The 26,054-nt window shown below is 35.1% G+C and overlaps 1 protein-coding gene across 2 annotated transcripts in view; it reads right to left on the reverse strand.

Annotated features, from left to right (window-relative positions):
* Positions 1-1,514: 1,514 nt before the first annotated feature.
* Positions 1,515-26,054, reverse strand: part of CEPT1 (choline/ethanolamine phosphotransferase 1) — a 45,071-nt gene continuing 20,531 nt past the window's right edge. The window contains exons 4-9 of one of the 2 annotated variants that reach the window (XM_005204090.5): positions 23,656-23,797; positions 18,296-18,380; positions 4,267-4,398; positions 3,604-3,762; positions 2,984-3,109; positions 1,515-2,293 (exon numbers count right to left, since the gene is read on the reverse strand). In XM_005204090.5, coding sequence (XP_005204147.1) covers positions 2,174-2,293; positions 2,984-3,109; positions 3,604-3,762; positions 4,267-4,398; positions 18,296-18,380; positions 23,656-23,797 — 764 coding nt within the window. In that variant the 3' untranslated portion in view covers positions 1,515-2,173. Of the gene's footprint in view, positions 2,294-2,983; positions 3,110-3,603; positions 3,763-4,266; positions 4,399-11,350; positions 11,436-18,295; positions 18,381-23,655; positions 23,798-26,054 lie in introns of both variants that reach the window. The other variant, NM_001193130.1, reaches the window with a different exon arrangement.

Genomic DNA, 26,054 nt, shown 5'->3' on the forward strand with positions numbered 1-26,054 from the left:
TCATAAGAATCAGCACCAACTGAGGTTTACTACAAACATATCTTGATCTCATGTTGATGGTTATCTAGAGTTGAAGGAAGCACACACCAAATACCTAGATGTCTTCCAGATTTCCATTATGCTGAAAAAGATTCTAGCACCTCCGTTTGTAGCTTCAGCTCACTAAAACCTAGTATAGTGTAGAAGATAATGCTGGACCAGGATTCAGAAGATACGGATTCTAGTCTCCATTTGGAAAAGGAACAACCGTTGTGACACTGGTATGCCATTTAGCTTCTCCAAACCTCAGTTTCCACTGTAGGCAGTTAACCTCTGCTGTGTCTATCTCATAAGACAATGATGTAACCCTGCCAAATTTAATTATCCTTCCTTCTTTTTACCTTTGTCCTACCTTGTGACATCTGATCTACCCTAACATTTTCTTATATGAACTTCTCTACCCCAGATGCTACAGAAGTTGGTAGCAAGCAAATATAGTGAAAACTTCCCTTTCCTGCTACATTCTAGCAAAGAAATGAAAGGTTTCACTACCACTGGTAATCAAGATTACATGGAATTGATGGAATCATTAGAAGTGCAAGAAAGAGTTCTGGCTGCCAGGCAAAGCAGCACAGCTATTGTGTATCCATGATTATGGAAATGGAAATAAATGGAAATAAATAAGAATCAATAGTAAGATACCTCATTTTAGTCAAAAGTTTAAACGTTTGCTGTTTGCCTCTTCATTCAAGCAATAGAACTATACACAATAGAAACAGATCTGGTTTATAGTTACTGAGGACACCTATTTTTTTGTTTCAAACTTGTAGCCAGAAAAGGAGAGTGCAAATATTCAACAATTGCCAAGAGAGGCACAAGCCTCTTATTTTAAATCTGGGGGAAGGGCTTGAGATTCTGAGAGCTACTAACCAGTCAATCCTAAAGGAAACCTGAATTTTCATTGGAAGGACTGATGCTGAAGCTCTAATAGCTTGGCCATGTGATGCAAAGAGCTGACTCATTGGAAAAGACCCTAATGCTGGGAAAGACTGAAGGCAGGAGGAAAAGATGACAGAGAGTGAGATGGTTGGATGGTATCACCAACTCAATGGACATGAGTCTGAGCAAACTTCAGGAGACAGTGAAGGACAGGAAAGCCTGGTGTGCTGCAGTCCATGGGGTCACAGAGTCAGACATGACTTAGCAGCTGAGGAACAACAACAAACACCTACTAAACTCCTCTGGACTTTTAAGATTATGGTTCTCTTTTTAAAAAGGGAAAAAATGACTTATAATCTCAAGGGTGACAACTATCACAACAACAAAAAACCTTCCAAGAGGGAAAATGAACATAGCACTCCCATGTTTTAAGTTAATCAGTTTTATATAAAATAGAAAGGTCACAGGACACATGTTGACGATGTAGCTGACTTAATTTCCTTATTTACTAAAGAACAAAAATAAATTTTGCTTAAAAATTTAAAAAGCGACATTAAAACTTAGTTTTTCCACTGAATAAAACTGAGAAAAAAGACTGGTTTTCAGATCATATGTTTATTTAAAAAAATAAAATGGATCGACAAAGTTACCACATTATTATGCATGCTAACAGGATTTCCCAAGCCCATGAGATATACCATATCTTGAGCAATAAAAAAATGACTTTCTCAACAACATAAAGATAGGAAACTTTTCAATCCAAATTCAAAATCTTTATCAAGTTCCACCTCATAAGCTAGTAGGATATATCTGTGCCACAAGCTGAGCTCCTTAGTAAAGAAAGCTTTAGAAGATACTAAACAAGGATGTCACTAAAAAGATGATGATTTGTTAAAATTATAAAGCAATGAATTTTGGCCTGCAAATATTCTACATTAGAAATCTCCACCACTGGGGATCTGTTCCCCATGACGATTTTACTCTGAATCCAGGATAATTACAAACACATGGTATTTTTTCTTGCATGCTTTCTTGGGCCAACCCTGCATGACAACACGTACATTTACAGGATGGAACTTGAAATTCCCATTCTCACACAGGGATAGTTAAGAAGTGTTATCAATAACAAAGAATAAAAGTTATACAACATTGATTATTATAAATTATTCTTGTTTTTAACCTCCCCATTCGCCTCAATATGTTCAGATTCTTTCCCGCAGAAAACATGAGCTTCCTATGTAACATCGTTACATCATTAATGATGATTAGAATGAGCTGTGGAGACCTTGATTCTGAAGACATGTATATGCAGGTGAGACGCAATCTGATTGCAAACACTGACACAGTAGCGAATCAAATCAAAGAAAGAGAAGACCTGGAAAATACAAAAAAAAAGAGAGATTATTAGATTCTCAGCACCTGCTCAGGCCATCCCTAAAGCTGGAGAGGCTTCTGACTTTCTCTTCTCCTGAAATTCATCTTCAATTCCATACAATTTAGTAACTCAATTTCCCCACAGATCTCCTTTATACCAAGGAGCAACAAACTCAGTGAATATTTTATGTTTTGTGGACCATACTTTGTCACACTGTTCAACTCTGCCTCTGAAGCATAAAAGCAACCACAGACAAGACATAAATGACAGGCCATAACTATGTTTCAAGAAAACTTTATTTACAAAACCTGGCCACTGGCCCACACAGTATAGTCTGCCAACTACTGAAATACGGAATTTATGAGCCAGGATGTAGGCAGGACTAATAAGAATACAAAAGAATGACTAAAGACAAAGTCACAAGGAACTCTCATGAAGTCCCATGTTTTCTGGTATTCTAAATCATTACAATTAAAAAAAATTTTTGGCCACACCCCATGTCATGTGGGATCTTAGTTCCCTGATCAGGAATAGAACCCAAGGTCCTCATTTTGGAAGGTGGAGTTTTAACCACTGGATAACCAGGGAAGTCCCTAAATCATTATATGATCTATTTCTCAGGACTGGCCCACTGAAACAAGAAAACAAGCAGCCTCCAAATCATGAAATAGAACACGGTACAAAACTTACCAGGGCTATCCAAAGTACAATATATTCATCAATAAAGCTGTTAAAATACTGGTCCAGAAACAAAAGTGCTGGACCTATGAATGCTGTGTCATGTAAATGCATCTCACTTTTAGTCATGTGTGCCACCTATGAATAAAAGAGAATCAGTGATGTAGGCAGCCATTTTCATTTTACAGCAATTGTGAGCTACACAGTAATCAGTATTGTGATCAAATATCATGTTGCAAGAATCCTTTAGCAGTATCTACTCAATGTTCAAAACTAAGATGACAGCACAGAGTGGGTTTGAGAGCTATACAGTGAAGGTATGTACCATGACAACTAAATCCCCCCCTAAAAGCTCTTCACAAGGAGCCTTAAGTGTACAGAATGAGAATGAAGAATAGAGACAAACTAAATAATCAAATTAACCTGTGGATAGAAGAGCTGCAGAGGTTTTAGGAGCTTCTGTTAATCTCAAATTGTAACTTCATGTAAGAGTGAAAACAGCTCCTATGTTGATGTCAAGAGATTTTCACGGGAGGAGAGCAAACTCTAGAATTGCTTAACAAACTGTGAAATAAAAACTCTGGCTATAAAACCAAAATAAGAAGAAAGTTAAAAACAAAACTGGTGCTTACCACAAGCTTATTGGTGATTTTGGCAGATACAAAACCAAATGTCAATATATAAAGACAGGGATGCTTTTCGAAAAGCTGAACTGCTGACTTCTTATAGATCATTGCAGCTAATGTAATTACTGATCCAATATGGAGGAAAGGAGAAAGGACACTTGTTCCCTGTTTAGAGTAAAGAGAAGTGAGGAATTAGTGGTATTCTATACCGATCAGATACTGTATGGATCTGCTTGATGTAAGACAGAGCAACGCAAACTTCTAAGAACCTCATGGTGTCTGAAAGCCAGCAATTTTATAACTGAATACCAGAAGTGCTAGGAAAAAGTAGCAGTGTGGACTGGTTAGGCACAAACTGATTTTATGTAAAGAGGCTAGACATATTTTACAAAGCAGATTGCACTCTTGTGTGTGTGTGAGTATATGTGCATGCACAAAAATATGCAAATATGAACATATAAATCTTTACATGTGTAAATAAAACAAGTTTCAGACGCTACTTTTTTCTTTAACGCTAAGTGCAAATTCTCAATTAAAAAGTGATTTTTAATTAATTCAAATAACAACTCAAATGAAAAACAAAGCAATTACAAAACTAAGTCCAAGTACAGAGATTACAAAAGTAACTTTGAGCACAGACAATCACCGGAAAACTTAAGAAATACTTACTGCTATCGTTGATCCATTTTTTCCAACACCACCTGTGAAGATTACACGGAAGTAATTTGTACAGGAAAATATGGTCCCTGCTACAGTACAAAGCGCAGGAAAAAGTTTCATTTGAATATTCAGCACTGGAATCTTCAATAGGTAGAGAGAGAGAGAGCAATTAATATATATACACACACACACACACACACATATACAGATTAAAATAACAAAACATATATTTGATTCATATTCTGATATATTCTCCATTCCTTCTATACTTTGTAAATACTCAAACTGATGGAACTTTCCCTAGCCTTTCCGTTATAAACAACATAACAAGTCTCAACAAATGAGAGATTTGTTAATAACAAATTAATAAAAATTAATCTTACTTCTGATACAACTTAAAAACTGATTCAACTTTATTAGTCTGTGTCATAGCTAAGTTCACCTAATACATCCCAGAAGTCTGGCAACACTGAATCAGGTTATCTTCCAGCCTTTTTATACAGGAAGTGTGCTTTGCCTTTTTCTTTGTGCATTTTTTGAACTCTACTGATAAATCTGTAACTAGTTATTAATTGTTATGAGAAAAGCATAGAGTATAAAGGACTAGAAGTATGTGCAACAAGAATTAAAAAAAAATCTCCAAACTTGAGAATGGAAGACAAAAGTTCCAAAAAGTTCAAACTGTTGGGATATAAGATGCTAGCAAAAGCAGAGAGCAACTAAGAAAGCATTCATATTCAAGAAGCTTCTGACAATCTCAAATTGTAGATTCACATAAAAGTAAAAACAGCTCCCATATTGATGTCAAGAGGTTCTCACTGGAGGACAGAAAACTCAGGGACAGGAGGAAAAATATTTGACACACACCCAAGCAGGTACAGCTCTATAACTGTGTATCCAAAATTTTAACATACAAGTTTACTTTCCAGAGGTAAGTAATAAATTTTTGTATTGTACTGAAAATATGAATCAATTTACCTAAAGTAAGGGCGGGGGGGGGGGGGGGGGTGTGGGGGGTGGGCAGTGCTGGGTAGATTGAGATCATGTATCTAACCTTGCAAACACAATAACCTCATTTAAAACAAAACACACTTGTACTAAATCTTAAAAATCATTTAAAATTTCCTTTTTACACTTCTCTTTTTAGCTTTTTTGAAGTCTCCAATTTTGTCCAGTATGGAAGGAAAAGAAAGCAATAGTAAAATGATACGTTCTATTAAGAGAAACACAATGGCTCTAGGAGTAAGATTCCAAAAGCAATGGTTTTCCAACAGGAATCATTCCAAAACAACGGTTTAATAGGTTTAATGAGTTCTTACAATGAAGACATTTTAATCAGGGCTGTTTATACTTTTCAGGGCTGCCATCTGCCTATATTTTAAAAATCAAATAAAGAAATGTGACATTGCCCATTCTTTTTGTGTTTAAAACCACATGAAGATTGACAGATACAAAATTAAACATTTAGATACTCTGTTTCTTTAAAACTCTCACGAACTCAGTTTATTTAAGCAACTCTAGGACCTCCTACAAAACTGTAGTCTAAAAAACAGGGGAAAATCAACTATTCAAATTTCAAGTTGTACTGTGGCAGTGTTTAATTTTCTAAAATGAAATACGTCAACTTAAAAAATTAAGCCCAGAACTTTATGGAGCACCTTAAATTGTCCCCTTCTTTCTCTAATTGATCTCCAAACCCTTACAGTTCAAATTCAAAGTTTGTTTTCAATAAAGGAGAAAATCAACACCACAGGGTGCTCTGAACTCCAAGAGATTTCTTCTTCTTTTTTTTTTTTGGCTCTCATTCAGAAAACTAAAGATATCACAATCTAAATTTGATGCACCTGGCTGAAATTCAATACTCTGGCTAGTTCCCCTTTCCCTCCAGACAAAGGACCTGCCTGGCTAAGGAGGAAATACTATACTCGTTCAGATTTCAAAGGAAGCAAACCATTAATCCATTACAGGGCATGCCTTTATTAGGGCCAGGGTACTAAATGAGTGCCAGTGACTTAGTGCCACAACTAAATGAGAGTGTAGCAGTAATTTGTGCCACAATTGAACTGAAGAGCATCACAACTGTATTTAAAATTTGATGAAAATGGTTTAGGATCATGGAAGTTTTTGCTCTTTGAAAGAACAAACAGCAACATTAGAAAAGCCAGGCAAAGCTTGGACCACAAACCAAGCTACAGACTTAGGGGCAAAGAATCATAAACATTCTTAGGGCCCTCTTCACTTCTGTCATATATGATAGCTATATACACCAAAACATTCACTCCTGAATGTAGGTTTATGCTTAAATTGATTTTTATATTCTCTAGAACCCTGCATATTGTAGGTGCTCAATATAAACTTGTCAAATAGATTAAGATGTGCTCCCTTTCTCTTACTCTCCATGTAGAACTTTTTTGAGATACTATGCAGACACGTCTTGCCCCCTCATTAAGAAGGAAAAAGGAAGTTAGCTATAAGAAAACCTGAGGCAACGTGAAGGAAAACCTGAAGTCAAAGGAATCCCAAGTCCTACCACGTGATTCCTTAAAGATCAGCCCAACTGAAGCACCTATCAAAAGCACTACAAGAGTTGTCACTTTCACCTCACTCAAGATCAAGGCGGGTGGACACGTTCTGTCTTTCTCAACCTTTCTCCTTCTGTCCTCATCTTCCTGGAATGTATTCAAGGTGATCAAAGTGCATCCACGTTGTAGACACTGACAGAAAGCTGTATTAAAAACACCTTCATCTCAGGCCTACTCAGAGTGTCCTCAGTCTTTGAGGCTGGAAAGAATACAAACTCACTTGGGTCACAGTGTCTGCTCTATAGCTAGGGTGAAATCCTCAAGTTGTTGCTTAGTCTGGTTGTTGTTAAGTTGTGTCTGATTCTGCAATCGCACGGACTGTGGCCCACCAGGCTGCTCTGCCCATGGGATTCTCCAGGCAAGAATAGTGGAGTGGGTTGCCATTTCCTTCTCCAAAGGGTCTTCCCGACCCAGGGATCTAACCCCTGACTCCTGCTTGGTAGGCAAATTCTTTACCACTGAGCCACCAGGGAAGCCCAAAATCCTTTGGACTCATGCCATAAATTATACAACCAAATAATATCAATCTAATGTAATTCATTTTCCAGAGATGAAAAAAATCTTAAACTCTCAGGTTTACAGATTGTAACAGACACAGGTTTTGGTTGAATTGCTCGGATTAAAGCAAAATATCAATTACTAATAAAATACTCTTATAGGCTTTGTAAATTTCAGCAGAAAGTATAATTTTGAGATTAGATACTTTCTTACAAAGAATATGGATATGTCTGTTTGTAAGTTATGACCAACCTAGACAGCATTTTAAAAAGCAGAGACATTACTTTGCCAAAAAAGGTCCATCTAGTCAAAGCTATGGTTTTTCCAGTAGTCATGTATGGCTGTGAGAGTTGGACTATAAAGAAAGCTGAGTGCCAAAGAATTGATGCTTTTGATGTGGTGTTGGAGAAGACTCTTGAAAGCCCATTGGACTGCAAAGAGATCCAACAAGTCCATCCTAAAGGAGATTGGTCCTGAGTGTTCATTGGAGGGACTGATGTTGAAGCTGAAACTCTAATACTTTGGCCACCTGATGCAAAAAGCTGACTCATTTGAAAAGAGCCTCATGCTGGGAAAGATTGAAAGCAGGAGGAGAAGGGGACTACAGAGGATGAGATGGTTGGGTGGCATCACAGACTCAATGGAGATGAGTTTGAGTATAAACTCCAGGAGTTGGTGATGGATTGGTGTGCTGCAGTCCGTGGGGCTGCAAAGAGTCGGACATGACTGAGTGACTGAACTGAATGTCTGATTTACTTAAGTATAAAGGCATTCCTGATGTCTTGCAGTTTAACAGTAAGAATTCTGAAACTGCACCTGTAATGTTTGTGTGTACGCTCAGTCATGTCCGACTCTTTGTGACCCTGTGGACTGTGGACTGCCAGACTCCTCTGTCCATGGCACTTTTCCAGGCAAGAATACTGAAGTGTGTTGCCATTTCCTCCTCTGGGGGAAATCTTCCTGACCCAGGGATCGAAACTCTATCTCTTGTGTCTCCTGCATTGGTAGGTGGATTCTTTACCAACTGTGCCACCTGGGAAGCTCTTCTCCTATAAAGCCCCTCACCTGTAATAACACCCACAATTTGCTTAAACTGGATTCTAGAAGGTGTCTCCTGTTTTAACATACATTTATTTAACACACATCAACTGCTACTTAAAGAATCGACTGTCAGTGAAAGTAACCAGCAGGGGATTTTATGTGGATCCTTTCCAAAGTAATATTCCTTTTTTCAATATATGATATATATGATATACTGATATATATGATAGAAGATAGCTCCAAGACAACCCAAAAGGATATAGTCTTTTGGAGAAGCAATACACACAAAAAATGTCTTGTTTCTTGCAATGTATAAACTATGTAGTAACTTTTGTGCATGAGAATAATTTCTTTTCTTAAAACATGGGGGGGAAAGAAACACAAACCACACACACACAAATCCTAACCAACCTAAACAAACAAAAACTAACTACAACCTCTGGCAAAACAAACAAACAAAATCTCTTTGAAGGAAAAAAAAAAAGCAAAAAGTAGGTGATTAATAAGCAGTAGATGGAAATCACTTACCTTTGCAAAACAGCTGATCTTCTAAAATCAGCTTTAAGAAGACATTTGCACTATTTTTATTTGTTTTCACCATAAAGCTGCTTTCTTAAATATCAATAAAAGTCTTTAAATGAGGATTTGGAAGGCAATTTCCATTTTATGTCCTCAGGCTCAAAAGAGACAAAAAATTCATTCCTGGGCCCTAAATAAATATCTCCTCTCCATTTTGGCACACAAGTAAGAGCACTGGAAGTATAGTCTTTCCTGAACTAAGACAATGCATTTCAAAACACCTTTTTCAGCCATGAGCTCATGGGGTCATGTATAAAGAAAAAAGAAATAGAGTGGTTGAAGTCAATTATGGGAATCTGTACTGAAAACTGCTCAAAGAACACAAATATTTCTCTAAGCCTCTGAATATCACCAGAGAGGGCAAGTCCTTTCCTTTTAGTTTAATGATGGTAACAGTAGAACCAATGATACTAATAATAAGACATGGGTCTGGGAATCTGTTTCCTTATTGCAATCTAACCTCACTAATTCTGGAATTGAACTGCTGGATCTGGGACCTCCAATTCAGTCTTGGGTCTGAGAGTTCCTCAGATTACTTCTTTAAACATATAATAAAAAAGAATGATTGTATATATCTTGTCAATAAAGACAGGACAAAACATTTGATCCTTTTAAAGAAAAATAATTTCTGTTATGCACATGTAACAGATTCTGTGTATAAATCCTAATAAAGGGAACATGTTTACTTGAAGCAAATTTACTGCCAGGTATCACCTAAAAATTAAGGATATGTGTATAGCCTGCGTGAATACACAACTACATTGACAACAATGCTTTCCGTACTTCCATGCTGATACGGATAATTAGGTATATATACCTGATGTTGACTTGTTTCTAGACAATTAAGCCAGATATTCTATTTTTTGCTATTGATATGTTGAAACACTACAAGTAATTTATATGTGTATAAGAGATGCAAAGTAATTTTGGAGGGGGATATATTTTGGTATAAAACACAAAGCCTATGAAAAAAATATCATCATCAAGAGATAAAAAAAAATTAAGTGAGAGGCAAGCTTTAGGCTTTATAAAATAGTTTCAGGAGAAGACTACTTTTTCTTTCCTTCTACAGCCAAACTGTTTAAAACTATTACCTATTTAATATTTTTATAGCTACTTATAACTGTTTAACTATTTAGCCTACAAGACAGCAAAAGAAATAACATTATAGTGAAATCCAAGATCTATAGAGAGATACATAAATATAGGACATGTTTATATATCTATAGATCTTGGATTTCACTAGAGACAGTACTGGCATTTGAGACTAATGTGTAAAAAAGATGTGACTTTGAATGATACTATGTATGAACAGTTTCAGAATTTTCCTGGTTGACTAACGATTATTTTTATTCCTTCATTTCCCTCCTCACAAGGCTATCCCGTCAACAAAAGGCATGACGCATTTCTGGTAATAAATACTTAAGGAAACATGTTAATTATACTTCCTTGAGTATCAAATTCACCATCATTAAATGAGTTAGGTAAAGGGAAAATTTTGCTCAGTAAATTTCCCTTATACTTAAATATTAATCTGACTTTTAAGAACTGTGTTTGTTTAGGAGTAGGAAAAATTCCAATTGTAAGAGCAGCCACAACTTCTCTTGAGGGCTTATCATTTGATGGACTGTTCCTGAGTGCTTTACACATACTCATTTAATCCACAAAATAACCTTATCAGACAGGTACTATTATTGTCCTCATTTTATAAGAGGAGAAAACTAAGCCACAGAGAGTTGAATAACAGATCAAGTTCACTCAGTAGGCAGTGAAGCCAGTACAAAACTCAGGCAGTCTGGTTCCTTAGCCTGTGTTCTTGACCCCCCTGTATTATATATATTATATTCTTTCTCCAGAAGTTTGTGGGAAAGAACTTTTGTTTCTTGGGGATGACTATATTTCAGGTCAGGTTGAAAATCAGGGTCTCAGCTTGTTGAAACAATCCAATAGCAGTGATTTCAATAAGCATTTATTCTGTTCTGTGGTCAGAATTAATTTACTACCAAAATTTATTATTCAGCTTTAAGCATATAATGGAGAAACTAGTAGACTCATGTAGTTCAGCAAGAGAATAAAAGATCTGATTCAGTCTTATCATTGGTTAACTTGATACACTACCTGCTATTCCCTCACTTATACAATGGGATAACAAATAATAATTCTAAAGCCTTTAAAAATACTCTTGAAATGGACCTACTGAACCACATAACTCCAAATAGTAAAATTCACTATGCCCTAAAGAGAAGTTTGTGTCCTAACGTTGCTGTGACTTTTTGTCTCCAGAGAGAACAAAATAATTTAACATATCACCTTTTAACTGGATTATACTGGATTAGAAAAACACAAGCAAAAGACAACATGCATTACGTGGGATACACAATGTGAAGAGTTACCATAGATTGCCAAAAAGGTGGTCCTCCAATCACTGCCAGCAAATGCATGATTATTATGAAGATTTGCACTTCAGTCACATCAATTCTGATTAGGTACAAAAAGCCAAAAAAGCAGAATTACTCAAAACAATTTCAAGTTAATTACTTGCAAGCTTAGCAGCATTCCTCTATCATGCACAATAGAAAAAAAATCTCAAATATTGAGGAAAGGGGAAAAGGAGATGTCAAAAATTTGTTATGAGCAAAATCAAATAAAATCCAGGGCATTTTCATTTAATTTAATCAATTTCACAGAGCAATAAAAACCCCTCCTTTCTAAAGAAAATTTCTGAAGTTGGGTTGAAACTATAGCTTAACCTTTCTCACCAAAAAAAAAGAAAAAGAAAAAAATAAGTGTGTGTATTAAATTTTGAATGTCAAGCAGAGGACTACACTGCACTGGTATATGAGATCTTGAAATAAGTGCTTTGCAGTATCAAATGGAAGAAATGGTGAGCTTTTACTAAAGTAACATAAATCACAGATGCAAAACTTACTGCCCTTTATATTCATTTAATGCCTTCCATGGTATGGGTGTGGAAAAAAAAATTCACCCAATTTTCAAATTCTTATGCTTATTAGGTCAATTACTCTAAGACATCCGGAAAGAAGATACTGAAAGCAGTCAAGAATTAGCTTTGAGGTTGTTGAAAATGATCTTTACAGTCAAGAAGAGACAAACCTGGTACAAAAACAGGGCAGTAGAAATTAGAAGCCTGAGAGTCTGAAAAAAGAATATGGGCAAAAAGACTGAGAAGTAGAGCATAAACTGGTGTTCCTTTCCCTCTATAAACTAGCACTTTATATAATCTTGAGACTGTCCTTCTCAGGTTATTGGGTCCAAATGCCTTTCAGTTTTGATGATTTACCCTACAGTATGCTCACACAAAATGTCTGTACAAGGTTATTTATTACAGCATTATTTATGGTAGCAAAGCTTTAAAAATATCCCTCAATGAGGGAATAGTTATAGAAAGTATGGTATTGCATTTCCATACAATGGACTATTAGGTAGTTTTTTAAAAAAAGAGTGGGACAGCTCTATCTGGTGATATGGAAAAATATCAGTTATATTAGGTGAAAAAAAAAAGTTGCAGAAAATGGTATATGCTACTTTTTGTGTAAAAAAAAGAAGAAAAATAATATTCCATTTTAACTTTTGCCAATAATTACATAACAAATTTCTGGAAGGATACATTACAAACTAAGAACAGTGGGTACCTACTGGAGAGGGCAGCGTGAGAACTGGACAGCTGGGAAATGCGGATGAGAAGAAACTATTCACTGCATAACTTTTTTATAATGTTAGTTTTTAAACAAAGTGAATAATTTATCTTTTAAGATAAACTAAAAAAATAAAATAAAATCAGTCTAAGAAAGTGGACAGCAACAACAGCAAGGGGGTTCAAATTCTAGAGCAAAACAGAGTCCCCATTTCTAAAATTGATACTTCAAGCAGACAATCTATAATGTGAGCTTAAGGAATGTGAGTTTTATGCTCATAATAAGCAACTAGACTGATCTTTGATTGCTCAAGAATGTTTTTTAAACAGAAGCGAATTAAGCTGCAAACACAGTGATGTAGTTATCTTGATACACACATTTATTGGAAAGAAAAATGGACTGAATTAGGCTAAAAAGAATCTGTAGAGCTGACCTGGTGAGTGATGTTGCCAATAAGGGGAATTACACTCAGTAGCAGACTCAGGAGACTAAGCAGGTGTCAAAGATGATCGACTTTGTCTTGGGTGGAGGAGGGTAGACATCTTACAACATTTTGCTGGATATATGAAGTAACCTTCTGGGAGGGGAAGGGCCAGAAGTATAGAATTACAAAATAAAAATGGAGGGAACCTCATGCAATTAATCTATGTACCTTGGATGAATGTAAGAGATTAGGAAACATGAATGATCTTTACAAAGCCCCAAATTTGGATTCCTAGGGAAATTTTAATGGATTTTATAGCCTGTTTGGAAACTTTGGAAGACAGAATTTTGTAAACCATTCAGATAATATCACTGAATTTAGATCAACAATGTCTTAATGTTAGGAAGGAGAGTCAAGGAAAACTTACTTACCAGTTGGTAATTAGTTAAGAATATTTTTTTCCCATGTGATTATATGATTTAGCGGAATACTCTGTACTCCCTCCTACTCTCAATCATGAGAACTGCCCATTACCACTCCTGGATGTGTGGCTCTAATCATTCTAATGATTATCAGTCTAATCACTGATTGTTAATGAAAAAGAGTGCAGTGTGAGGCTATCCCCAGAGACAGAAAAAGCAAGCTAAGAGGGACACGGGGCAGAAACAATTAACAGTGAACAAGGATTAATAATTCTGTTTAGAAGAGAATTGGTTACCTGACAGTCCATTTTTTCATCCTCCACTAAGAAGTCTCTCAGTATGGGCTGAATTTACTGTGACACATATTAGGAGGGGGCTCATCTTATGTTTTTTTGGCTATACAGAAAAGACAATTATCTAGAGGGAAAATTCTATATAAAGGCAGGAATTTGGCATTTCTATAGCCACTTGCTTATTATTTTTTCTTCAAAATGACAACACGGGTGATAATATTTCCAAGTGCTGGAACTACTTCTCTAAAACAAAAGCAAAAAAAAAAAAATCAATCTCCACAACTACAGCAAAAAATAAACCCTTCAGAGTACAAGGGCTATGGGGTAGAAAACCACCTAAAACACCACAGTGATTTTTTTAAAAGACCTGGGAAAACCAATCTCATTATCTGTAGGATTAGAGTCCCACAGCCTAAGAGTTTCAGAGAGGGGGGGACTAGATGATAATAAATACAATTTTCTATAACCATGAAAGTATTTAAATATCTTGACTGGTATTGGTTAATAATTTCTTACTTCTACTTTATTTTAGGATAGGTTTTGTCAAAGAACAAAAGAAAACTCCCCAAATGCTGTGGATAAATCTATGAGTGCTCTGGTCAGAACACAAAAAATTACTACAACAAGCCAACAACAAACAATATCCTGGTGGTTGTCACAGAAGATAGAAAAAAGCAAACTAGTTGTGGAGACAGCTCTCTCATTTTTCTGACTGGGAGGCTGCAAGTGTGGCAGTCCTGAGTCAAAATAATCTTAGAGACTCATAGCAAATCCCTTGGTCTATCACTCCTTACAGCATCCTAGTGATCTACTGATTAAGAGGTAAAGATATGAGGGTGTCCTAAATAAATATGAGTAATTTAAACTTCTCAACAGGAAATAGAAAATTTCTAGTTGGAGTGATGATCTTAGGGAGCCTTCCTCACCAGAGAAAGGCAGCTTAGAAAGTTCCCTGATCAGGACAATTATTACATGAGAAGTACAGCTTTTAAAAGTGATTAAGGGATACAACAACTCTGAATCATTTAAGTTACCTAATTGTAAAGGAAATTTCTATTCTGAATGTTTCATTTTATGCATTTGGTTTGAATTCCAACAAGACTCAGCATTAACTGAGGGATGTGAAGGGATTTAACTGACATTCTGTGAACATTGATAAGCATGTTAATCATTTCCTAGAATTTTTAATATCAGAAATAAGACAATTTAATCTAGTTTTTTTCTACATATAACAAGCGTATTACAAAGATGTACTTGCAGTTAATTTGGAAGTTAATTTTTCTGTTAAACTACATATAATAAATATGATTTTAACTGGGTTGGCTACTAGCTTGGTTAACAGAGAATGTGCACTAGGGTTAAATTCACAATGTCATAGAAATTCTGATTTGTACAATCTGACTTGTCAGTTGTTATTTTAAAAGAAGTATTCTTAGAAGTCACTGAAGGGGGCTGGAGTCCTAGTTAGGGATTAGATTGTTATTAATTACAGACTTGCAATTATTTGTAAATGAATCTGATGTTCTAGAGAATTTATACATAAGCAGAATTGGATGGCATCATCAACAATGGACATAAGTTTGAGGAAACTTTGGGAGATGGTGAAGGACAGGGAAGCCTAGTGTGCTGCAGTCCATGCAGTTGCAAAGAGTCAGGTTCGACTTAGTGGCTGTATTGGTATTGGTAGACTGAAGACTGACCTAAAAATTCAACATACTGCCTTCCAATTCTACCCTTGATAATGGGCAAACTGGGCATGACAAACTTAATGTTAATAACATTAAACATATAGCCAAGAGACAACTAAGAGTATTTTAAAGTCAAGTGTTATATATCTGAGAAAACTAAAACAAAACAATCCAGTGACTTTGAATAAGAGAAAAACAGGCAAAGGCTAGAACAGAACAAGTCCTCTAAGAGGAATGAAAGTTTAGGTCTCAAATTTAAGGGGCAGCCTATCCTTATCACCTTTGGAAATAGAAAAATTAGAAGAGAGGACTCTCATCTCATTTAGTAATAATCTCAGAGTTAAATAAACAGGTCATAGACATATTCTTCCCCTCAAAATAGCAATATCAATTTTGGAAGAAACCTGGAAATTAGTGGGAGTTATTAACACAGGTCTTATAATGAACACTTAGTATATATGATAAGCACTGTAGTCCGCACACAACATGTTCTTTAGTTTTTTAACCTTCACAACTATCCTAGGAAGTAGGAATTACTACCATCATTTATAGATGAGGAAATCTGGTCAGATATGGTAAGTGACTTTTCCAAGGTTATGGAATGATAAGTGGAAGAGTCTTGAAAGAAATTAATGTTGTTCCTCCACAGTGCTGAAACTCTTCTAATTTTCAGTCTACTAACCATCTGGGACAAACATTTGACATACGCTTTTAACTTGCTATCATTAAGATGTCTGTATGTTTTAGCATGACACTTCTCACATTCTAACACAATTTTCCCTAAAATGGCAGAATACAACAGGCAACAGCTAACACAGGTTTAGATACTAATAAACTGAAATAAGTCGGAAATAAATTAGAAAGAACAACTCTTTCTGAAGCTTAGAACGTCCTCTGAACTTTGTAAAGAAAAAAGAAAGTACATCTGACAATTTCATTTCTATGATCAAATCAGTTAAAGCAACACACATTAAAAGCAAAGGAAAATCTATGCAAGTTAGCAATTGATAAAAGTAAAGACAATATATCTGGAGGAAAAAAAATGTATTTCCAAAACATTTTTCATGATGGTAAAATTAAAATGCATTAAAAAAAACCATTTTAATAGGAAGCACTCTATAAACAGAAGGTACTTTGTTATAGACAGATAAGGTGAAGGTAAAAGAGTCAATATCTTGACTATTAATTTAATTAAGAACACTAGTGGAAAAACCTTTGGTAAGTTTAATATTAATAAATGAGCTATCAAAAATTATAAATCTAGACAACTGCAGTGAGTATAAAGCTTCAGGTCTTTGGAGAAAGTACTAGACACAGGCTAAAGGTAAAGGAGTGCTAAAGAATGACACATCCTGAACTATGCACATTATTCTACTCCAGGACGGAATCTCACAAATAACTATGCCAATATGTTGTAATTCAACTGAAAATGACTTCAGTTTTGCTTCTAAAACGTGCCTATAGTACTTCTTAATATATTCCATATTCCAAGTTAATTTGAAAAAATGGTGTAGGATATCCCTCACTATTTTGTCCCCACAGCCAGCACTACCACCACTGAATAAATGGATTTACAATGCTGCAAGATGCTTTTCAGAAAGCACTCTGCTATCAGAGACTCACTATTTCTATCATATTACTGAAACATTTTTGGATATGGGGACTCAATGCACAAAATGTAATGCAGTCTTCTAGCTTTGTATTATGGAGGAGCATGGTGGGCTGCAGTCCATGGGGTGTCTACGAGTCGGACACGGCTGAGCAACTTCACTTTCACTTTTCACTTTGATGCATTGGAGGAGGAAATGGCAACCCACTCCAGTATTCTTGCCTGGAGAATCCTAGGGACGGGGGAGCCTGGTGGGCTGCCATCTATGGGGTCGCACAGAGTTGGACATGACTGAAGCAACCTAGCAGCAGCAGCAGCAGCAACAGCCGTGTATTGCTAGAATGATCTATAATATGAACAGCTCCCCAATATTATTTTTTTTCCAATACCATTTAAACTGTAAAAGTTTTTTTGGAAAACTGTTTTCCTTGTAAATAAAACCTTTCAGACTAAAGTGTAAAGGATTCTGGAAAATTTCACTGGGAAACCACTTCCTAGTAAGTTTTTTTTTTTAACTTTTAAAAGTCATAAGGCCAAAATTATAATTCTAATATGAAGGGGGAAAAAGACTATTACTTAATCTGTTAGCATTAAGGAAATAATATTTACCAAAACAAAATAGAAAAAAGAAGATATTCAAAGAACGACCAATAGTAACATGAAAAGCTAAGAATACTTTTTAAAGCACAACTAAGAGAGGAAAACAGTAAGCAAAACAAATAGAAGGGACAACAGCTTCTAGTATTATTTTTTTAAACCAAGATCATTTAATAGAAGCAGAAGAACTAGTACCAGGTATCTTAAAGAATATTAAGAGAATAAACAGAATCTTTCCTATATAATTATAAAGAAGCTTCTCAAATTACCTATCTAAGGAAAACTCTGCTTGGCTTATTTTTTTCAAAATATAAATACCAGAAGTTCTGTTTAATGGTGGAAAGGTATTTGTTTCAAAAATATTACATAGAGCAAAAATAATATAAGGTCCATCAGGTAAATGGGAAAGAACTGTTTTTAGCATCAAATCACCAGAAATATTAATTTCAAAAAATTTTAATAGGGTGGATTTTTATTGCCCTATTATATATTAAAATTATTTGTTTTCTAATGACCTGTTTGTCTGTGAAATACCACCAGGAAGACTTTTGAATTTTTGTTTTTTAATTACTCTGTGCATGACAAAGGTGCCGTCTTTATTGAGTTCACGCCACTGTTCATTGGACAGCATGTATATTCTAGCAGTTACCGTGAAGTTCCAGAACCAAGGTCCCAGGGTTCCTGTGAGAAGCTGGCATATTATAATTATGATCTGGGACTCTGTAACATCCAATCTATGCATAAGGAAACAAACATTTCAAAGTAACTTTACTCAGAACTTTTGCTAAAGAGTGCTACGAAAACAAGGGAGCAAAAACAGATTTACAAGGCAGCATTCTCCTTATAAAGACATCTAAAGATTCAATGATACAATTTATACAGCACTATTATTATCCTTATGCATACAGGTATTCTTACCCAAATCAAAATAGTATAGAAGTTTAAAAATCAAAACTAATACACTGAACAAATGACTTACAAATAGGCAGTTGGAAACAATGGAACTAAAAACACACAGTCAGTGCTCAGTTACCTAGGAATGTTGAATACTGCTTGCCAAAAATAATCACGCTGTCTGTGACATAGGTCCCTTCAGTGCCAGAACCTACCCAGACTTCCCGGTGGATAAAAATACTTCCCAGGAACCCCAATGGACAGTCATCTATGTGTCTGCAAAACCACTAATCATCTGACACCCCTTTACTTCTCCGTACCTCATTCTGCTCCTGCCTTTGCAAGCTCAGTAAAATTTATCACATGGATGTAGAAAGGGCAGGTAGGAAAGTGAAAGTGTGACTTCTTTTGATACGGTCAGAGCAAAAATCAAATTGGCCATCTATCTATCCTGCTTCCGGATAATCTCTAGTCTAGAATCTTATTCTTCTTCCTCTCTCTTAATTCCTCATAAGCATTATATCTCTCTACTGTATGGGATTACTTTATTAGTCATAAAAATCATTAAAACATCCAATGCAATCACTAAAGAAGTTTTGGAACACATGGTGACAGAAAAAGAGAGGCAGTATAGAAGAGACTTCAATAAAAACTACACAATAAAAATTAGGAATGACAATAAGAAAGAAGTCTATGATTTTACCTGATGATCTGAGAGTCCAAACCACAGTCTAGGTTTTACATTAATATAAATAGTTATTTTAGTATGAACGTGAAGTCGCTCAGTCGTGTCCGACTCTTTGTGACCTCATAGACTGTAGCCTAACAGGCTCCTCCGTCCATGGGATTTTCCAGGCAAGAATACTGGAGTGGGTTGCCATTTCCTTCTCCAGGAGTTCTTCCCAACCCAGGGACTGAACCCAGGTCTCCCGCATTGTAGGCAGACGCTTTACCGTCTGAGCCACCAAGGAAGTATTACCTATAATAATTTCATAAAACTTAAATGGGCAAGTCCAACTGAATTAATTATTACTGAGGGGGGAAAAAAACAGGAACTAGAAACTAAAAGGAAAATCTCTGGTACTAAATAATTCATGTGATAAATCTTAAACATTTAAAGACAGGTAGATCCTATACAGGCATTCAATAGGAAATTTCCTTCTTCTTTTATTTTTTATTGAAGTATAGTTGATTGACAATGTCATGTTAGTTTCTACTGTATAGCAAAGTGATTCAGTTATACAAGATTTAACATTATATATATATAAAATATGTTATATATATATAATACACATATTCTTTTTAATATTCTTTTCTATTATGGTTTATTACAGGGTATTGAATATAGTTCCCTGTGCTATATAGTAGGATCTTTTTGTTTATCTATTTTATATATAGGAAATTTCCTAATTCTTAATCCACAGAAAGTAGATTATGTATTAACAGACAACAATTTTTAATTACTTGGAGGTAGGAGGTCTCTGAGTACTTATTCTTTAGAGGTTATTTGGATAAGAAGATGAACTTGATTTGTCAGACTATCAGTAAATACATAGCCTAGTAATTTTTTTCAATTAACTACAGACAAGGAAAAAGTCATAAGTTATTTATTTGCATAGGAATAAATGTTGGTGGCCAGGTTTTTGGTTAATGTAAATGTGAAACCCTAGATGTATGAACTGAAAAATGCCATAAGCTGAAATAATATCTTTAAAAGTAATAGATTCAAAGAAGGAACCTTAGATATCAAAACTCCTACAAGTTGGGAAATGAGGCTCACTAAAGTCATGGGCCTTACCAAAGCTGATATGCAGATAATATAGAGATAACACCTGAGGAAAGACACTGGCATGAGTTCAATCTATTACAATTTTTTTCTTTTGTTCTCTTCTGAAAAGATAACTTGAGTATTTTTTTTCCCTGAAATAGTAATTTAATGGTTTTACCTTTTACAATGTGTAAGATTTTTTAAGGCCTTCATTTTATATAAATATAGTTTTATTAAAGATTGTTTAGGGTTTCTAAGCATTTAATTTATAAAAATGATTCTATACATACAAGTTATATATTTAAAAGTATCTAGATATAGAAGGCTTAGGCCTTAAGAAATATGAACTCTTTCATTTAATATAATGCATGAACAATTAAAAGACTATTTTGCAAATGTTTATCCATGAGCTTCAACTCATAATTTTTCTTTTCCTCCTAACCTATGCTTCTATGAAGTTCTAATCTAAGGCCATATCCCTCCCTCAGTTTTTCATATCCAGGGCTAGGAAAAGTTTGAAAGGTATAAACTGGGTTAAGAAGGGTTCCAATTAGCAGTACTTATCTCCATCAGATCTCTACTTGCTTAGTCCAGAAGCACTGTCAAGACAGAGGTCTGTCTAGATGTGAAAGGTATTGATACTCTGTGCAAGGCAGCTTTTAGCAAATCAGATTTCAGTGATCAGAGCAAAGATACAGCTCATAATTCCATTCACTTCTATTCCCTACAGTATGGCCTCATTTTGAGTCTTGGCAGCATTTAGCATCGTTCTCTTTTGAAATTCATCCCTCTTCTGGCTTTTCTTTCTGGTATGCCTCCTCCTACTCTGGCTGTTCAATAATTTTCACAGGCTTCTTTCTAGGCTTGCTCTCTACATTTTCTGCTATTCTCATTCTGTTTGGATGTCTAAAATCCCTCACATACATGTTCTAGAGAAAACTATTTCTTCAAATAGGTTCCTCTCCCTCACATACATGTTCTAGAGAAAACTATTCCTCCAAATAGGTTCCTTTTCCCATCTTTCATTCAGCCACCCTAGAAGGGGAAATGGGACTCATTCCAACCTCTGCTCTCTCATTCATTCTCCATATTCATATACAGACTATGGCCTACAGTTTGTACCTGTTAAGTTTCTTTCCAACATATCCCTTTCTTGTCTTTTTTTTTTTTTTTTTAAGATTTTTTGATGTGGACCATTTTTAAAGTCTTTATTGAATTTGTTATGATACTGCTTCTGTTTCATGTTTTGGTTCTTTGGACACAAGGCATGTTGTATGTTAGCTCCCTAACCAGGACTGAACCCACACTCCCTGAATTGGAAGGCAAAGTACCAACCACTGGACGGTCAGAGAAGTTGCCCCTTTCTCTACAATAGTACTGTGACTGTGCTAGTTCAGATTTCATCATTCCTCATATTTAATTACGTTAATGCCTCCTAAAGGATCTAACTTCTGTCATAGCCCTCTCCAATTCACCCTCCAAACTGTTGCCAGACTGATCTTTTCTTATTTCCTGCAAAGGTTCTCCACTGATTGAGGATGAAAAGCCCTCATTTCTTGGCAGAACACAGAAGGCCCGTGATTTTCCGGTTCTTCTCCAGCCTTATCTCCTACCACACCCTTACAGGCATCTTATGATTTAACAATATAGAACTGCCTGCAATTCTCCAAGTATGTATTTCATCAAAGGAATATACCACATGGGAAATTTCAAGACTGGCAAAAAGAAAGCAGTCACAGCAAATCATTCCTAAAAATACTGTCTATTTAACTCTTCCCCTGCTCCATGGTTCATTTTCTTTCCTTTCTTCACTTCCCACACCGTAAGACTGGTGCTGCTTTACTTGAAAGGGAAAGAAAATAAATTAGGACTAAATAATAAATAAGCTTTCAAAATAAGGGTTTGAAAGTTAACCCTAACATAATAACCGATGAAACATAAACTATGTGAAACCCAAGTACTACAAATTCTGCTATTTTTGAAAACAATAACATCACTAACAATTAAAACTGAATTAGGGCAAATCAAGTGATCTTATTAGTCCTTTATATTTTGTGGTTTTTACCTAATGCAGATAAAGACTATGAAAACATTACTGAGATCACAATGAAACTATGAAAATATTGAAAAAAATCTGTACATAATATTTTTGATTACTGCTTTTTTTAAAGTATCTAATATCTTCTATATTTTCTGAGCATAGATCATTTTATAAACTGTTGATGAATGCACAGAATACAGTTTTCAATTAGAAACTCATGGCCACTATTGTCACTTAAGCTGTGCTTTACACACATTCTCTAAATCCCTCTATTTTTAAGTCATTCCAAGACATGTCTTTTAGTTAACATTCAAATTATTATTAATTATTCATTTACTGTCATAAGAACATCTTAAATCCTATTTAAATAAGGTTAGCAAAAATCACCTGAAGAGAACTTGTAGGGACAGCTAAATTTCTATGCATTCTGGCTTTTTCAAGGACTAGAAAACTAAGTTTATCAGTGACCTAAAATTTTAAAATCCATTAATGATTTGTCTTAATGAAAGACTTGGTTAAGATGGTCTCCTATTACTTCACATCAGAGATTTTTATTATGATATTCCATGAAGTTTTCAGAGTCTTTTCTCACGTTCTTTTTCATTTAACCTACACCAGGAAAAAGATAAAAGACTAACTACAGTAGTGTAAATCAGATCCGTAATACTTAAACACCAGTTGGTGAATTCCATCCTTAACCTTTCCAAGACTGGCTTACTCATTAATATTTACACACACACACACACAATATTTACAGAAAAGCACTAATCATCAAGTAGGAACTATTCATTTTGGAGTTTAAAGAAAGTTCCTATTTCATTTTTTAAATTCTTAAGCATTTTGCTGGCAGTAATAATCTATATGGTGTGCTCATATCCACTAAAATATCAAGAGCTTAGATATTTATAGACTCATCAATAAAAACAATGTGAAGAGAGTAAAATCTAATTAAGCTATGATATTTAAAGAGTTGCTCTTATAAACTATCTTTTCTTTCCTGCAAATACAACTTCATAGGTCAAAATAAAACACAGTATTAAGATGAATAACAGAGGGGAAAAAGAAAAATGAATTTGAGGGAAATACAGTTGGATATGAATGAAGGGGCTATTATTTCACTTTAAAAATATTGGTTGGGAGTTTCTAATACTTCCTTTTAAACAGTGTGACAGAAGGACACATGATAAAATAATGAAAGTTTCTTTTATTTATTAGTGATTTGATTGATTTCTAATACTTAAACATCTATAAGCAACATTCTTCATATCTGAGAGAGAAAAAGCACACACCATTAAGTGTTACTTACATTCCAAATCGTAATGTTCCAGAAACGTATGTTTGCCAGTGTGCACAATAGAACATGAATGTCCCAGCAAAACAACAAAAAAACATCCAGTCAGGGTTTGTCCCCAGTTGTACTGCAATACAAGTTCCAAGAACCACAAAAACTGAAAAAGAAAGATTACAATGAAAACTAAACAATCTGATTAACAAACATTAACTAAGCTGGTAATGATTTTCAGTTCAGTTCAGTTCAGTTGCTCAGTTGTGTCCAACTCTTTGCGACCCCATGAATTGTAGCACACCAGGCCTCCCTGTCCATCACCAACTCCCGGAGTTCACGCAAACTCATGTCCATTGAGTTGGTGATGCCATCCAGCCATCTCATCCTCTGTCATCTCCTTCTCCTCCTGCCCCCAGTCCCTCCCAGCATCAGATTCTTTTCCAATGCGTCAACTCTTCGCATGAGGTGGCCAAAGTACTGGAGTTTCAGCTCTGGCATCAGTCCTTCCAAAGAACACCCAGGACTGATCTCCGTAATGATTTTAGATGAAGCAAAAAGAAAACATGCTATGAATGTTTAATCTTTTTTCAGTCATTTACGAAACAGGAAAGCAGGCTATAGTCTTTTATATTAACATTTACCCTGTAACTTCAATCTGTTATTTCACTATACCACTAGGTGAAAACAAACTTCTTGAAAGCAACTAAAATACTTTAGCATTTTTTTGGAATATATGCATATCTCGTTTTATTACACTTTACAAATACTGTGCTTCCAGATATTGCATTTTTTTTTTTTCAATTAAAGGTTTGTGGCAGCCTTGCATTGCATGTCTATCAGTGCCACTTTCTTTTCAACAGTTTTAGCTCACTTAGTATCTCTGTGTTACATTTTGGTCATCGTTAAAATACTTCCAATTTTTTTCCATTATTACATTTGTCATGATTTCTAATCAGTGATCTTTTATGTTACTACTGCAAAAAAGATTACAACTTGCTGAAGGCTCAGATGATAGCATTTTTTTAAATCAATAAAGTATTTTTTAATTAAATAATGTACATTTTTCAGAAATGATGTTATTGCACAGTTAACAGACTAAAGTGTAGTGTAAAAATAAGTTTTACATACACTAGGAAATCAAAAAAACTTGTGTCTCACTTTATTGCAATATTCACTTTATTGCAGTGGTCTGAAACTGAATCCACAATACATCTGAGGTATGTCTGTATTCCATCAACTCAATGATAGAGTACTAGTGAGCAGTGAAAAATTATAAGGCAGAAAGTCAAAAAAGAAAGAAAGACAAAGGCCTAGATAATTCACTGGCTTTAGATAGCAATCTTTTTTATTTAGCAGATTTCACTATGGGTAATATACATTAAAAACAAACAAAAAAAGGACTGCCCATAAAAGTTTTGAACTCAAACTACAATGCAAAAATGACTACCACTTAGAAAAAAAAAAAACAGAACAACTATCATACTGCTGTTACCAAATTAAATTATAATAGTTTTTCAAGATGCCCAACCAGCATCTTCAGTAGAAGCTTTTTCTTAAGAGTTACATGAACTTATCTGTTCCTTCCCCTCTGCTAAGCAAGCTGCTACCAGGATACAACCAAACAATGATTTTAACATACGCTTACATTTGTGAATCTGAGTTCACAAAGTAAAACCATCAAGGGTTTTTGTTTGCCTCTTTAAAAATATTTTAAACACTGTGCCAAATGACAAGAAACCAACTGAAGAACTAAATAAAAAAATAAGTGTGTTGGGAGGAGTATGTGGCAAGGTGGGGAGTCAGGGGGAATAGAGTTCTTGAAAGGAAGACTAGTTAGAAACTGTCATTTAATTTCTAAATCTCTTTTTTCCCTCTAAAGAAGTACTAAATTATTATTCTTTAAATGGTACAAATAAAGACATACCACATACAATCTAATTATAGTAATTCATCTTTTGCTAGCACCTTAGTGTACTTTTTTTTAGTCTTTTCATTGAAGCCCACTATCACAGTTACAGTCTAAGTCTACAATCAAATTCCAAATGTCTGTATAATATCCATTTAAATTAAAGACTATCTTATAAAACTGATCAACATTTATCTACCAGTACAAAATTAATAGCTAATATAACCTGGAGTAGAATCAGAATTCAGAAATATCTTTAGAGTTGAAATAATGGCTAAATTTACTAAGTGTTCATATGAGATGTCTAAAACAGGCAAATTCATAGAGATAGTAAGTTAGTGGTTACCAGGACCTAGGGGAAGTAGGGAATGCAGAGTGACTACTAGCAAATGATTCCCTTTTGGAGTGGAAAGGAAAAAATTGACATCTGACAAAATGTTTTGGAATTAGAGGGCTTCTCTGGTAGCTCAGCTGGTAAAGAATCCACCTGAAATGAAGGTGACCCCAGTTCAAT

The sequence above is a fragment of the Bos taurus genome, chromosome 3 (assembly GCF_002263795.3).
Source record: "Bos taurus isolate L1 Dominette 01449 registration number 42190680 breed Hereford chromosome 3, ARS-UCD2.0, whole genome shotgun sequence".
NCBI classification, from domain to species: Eukaryota; Metazoa; Chordata; class Mammalia; order Artiodactyla; family Bovidae; genus Bos; species Bos taurus.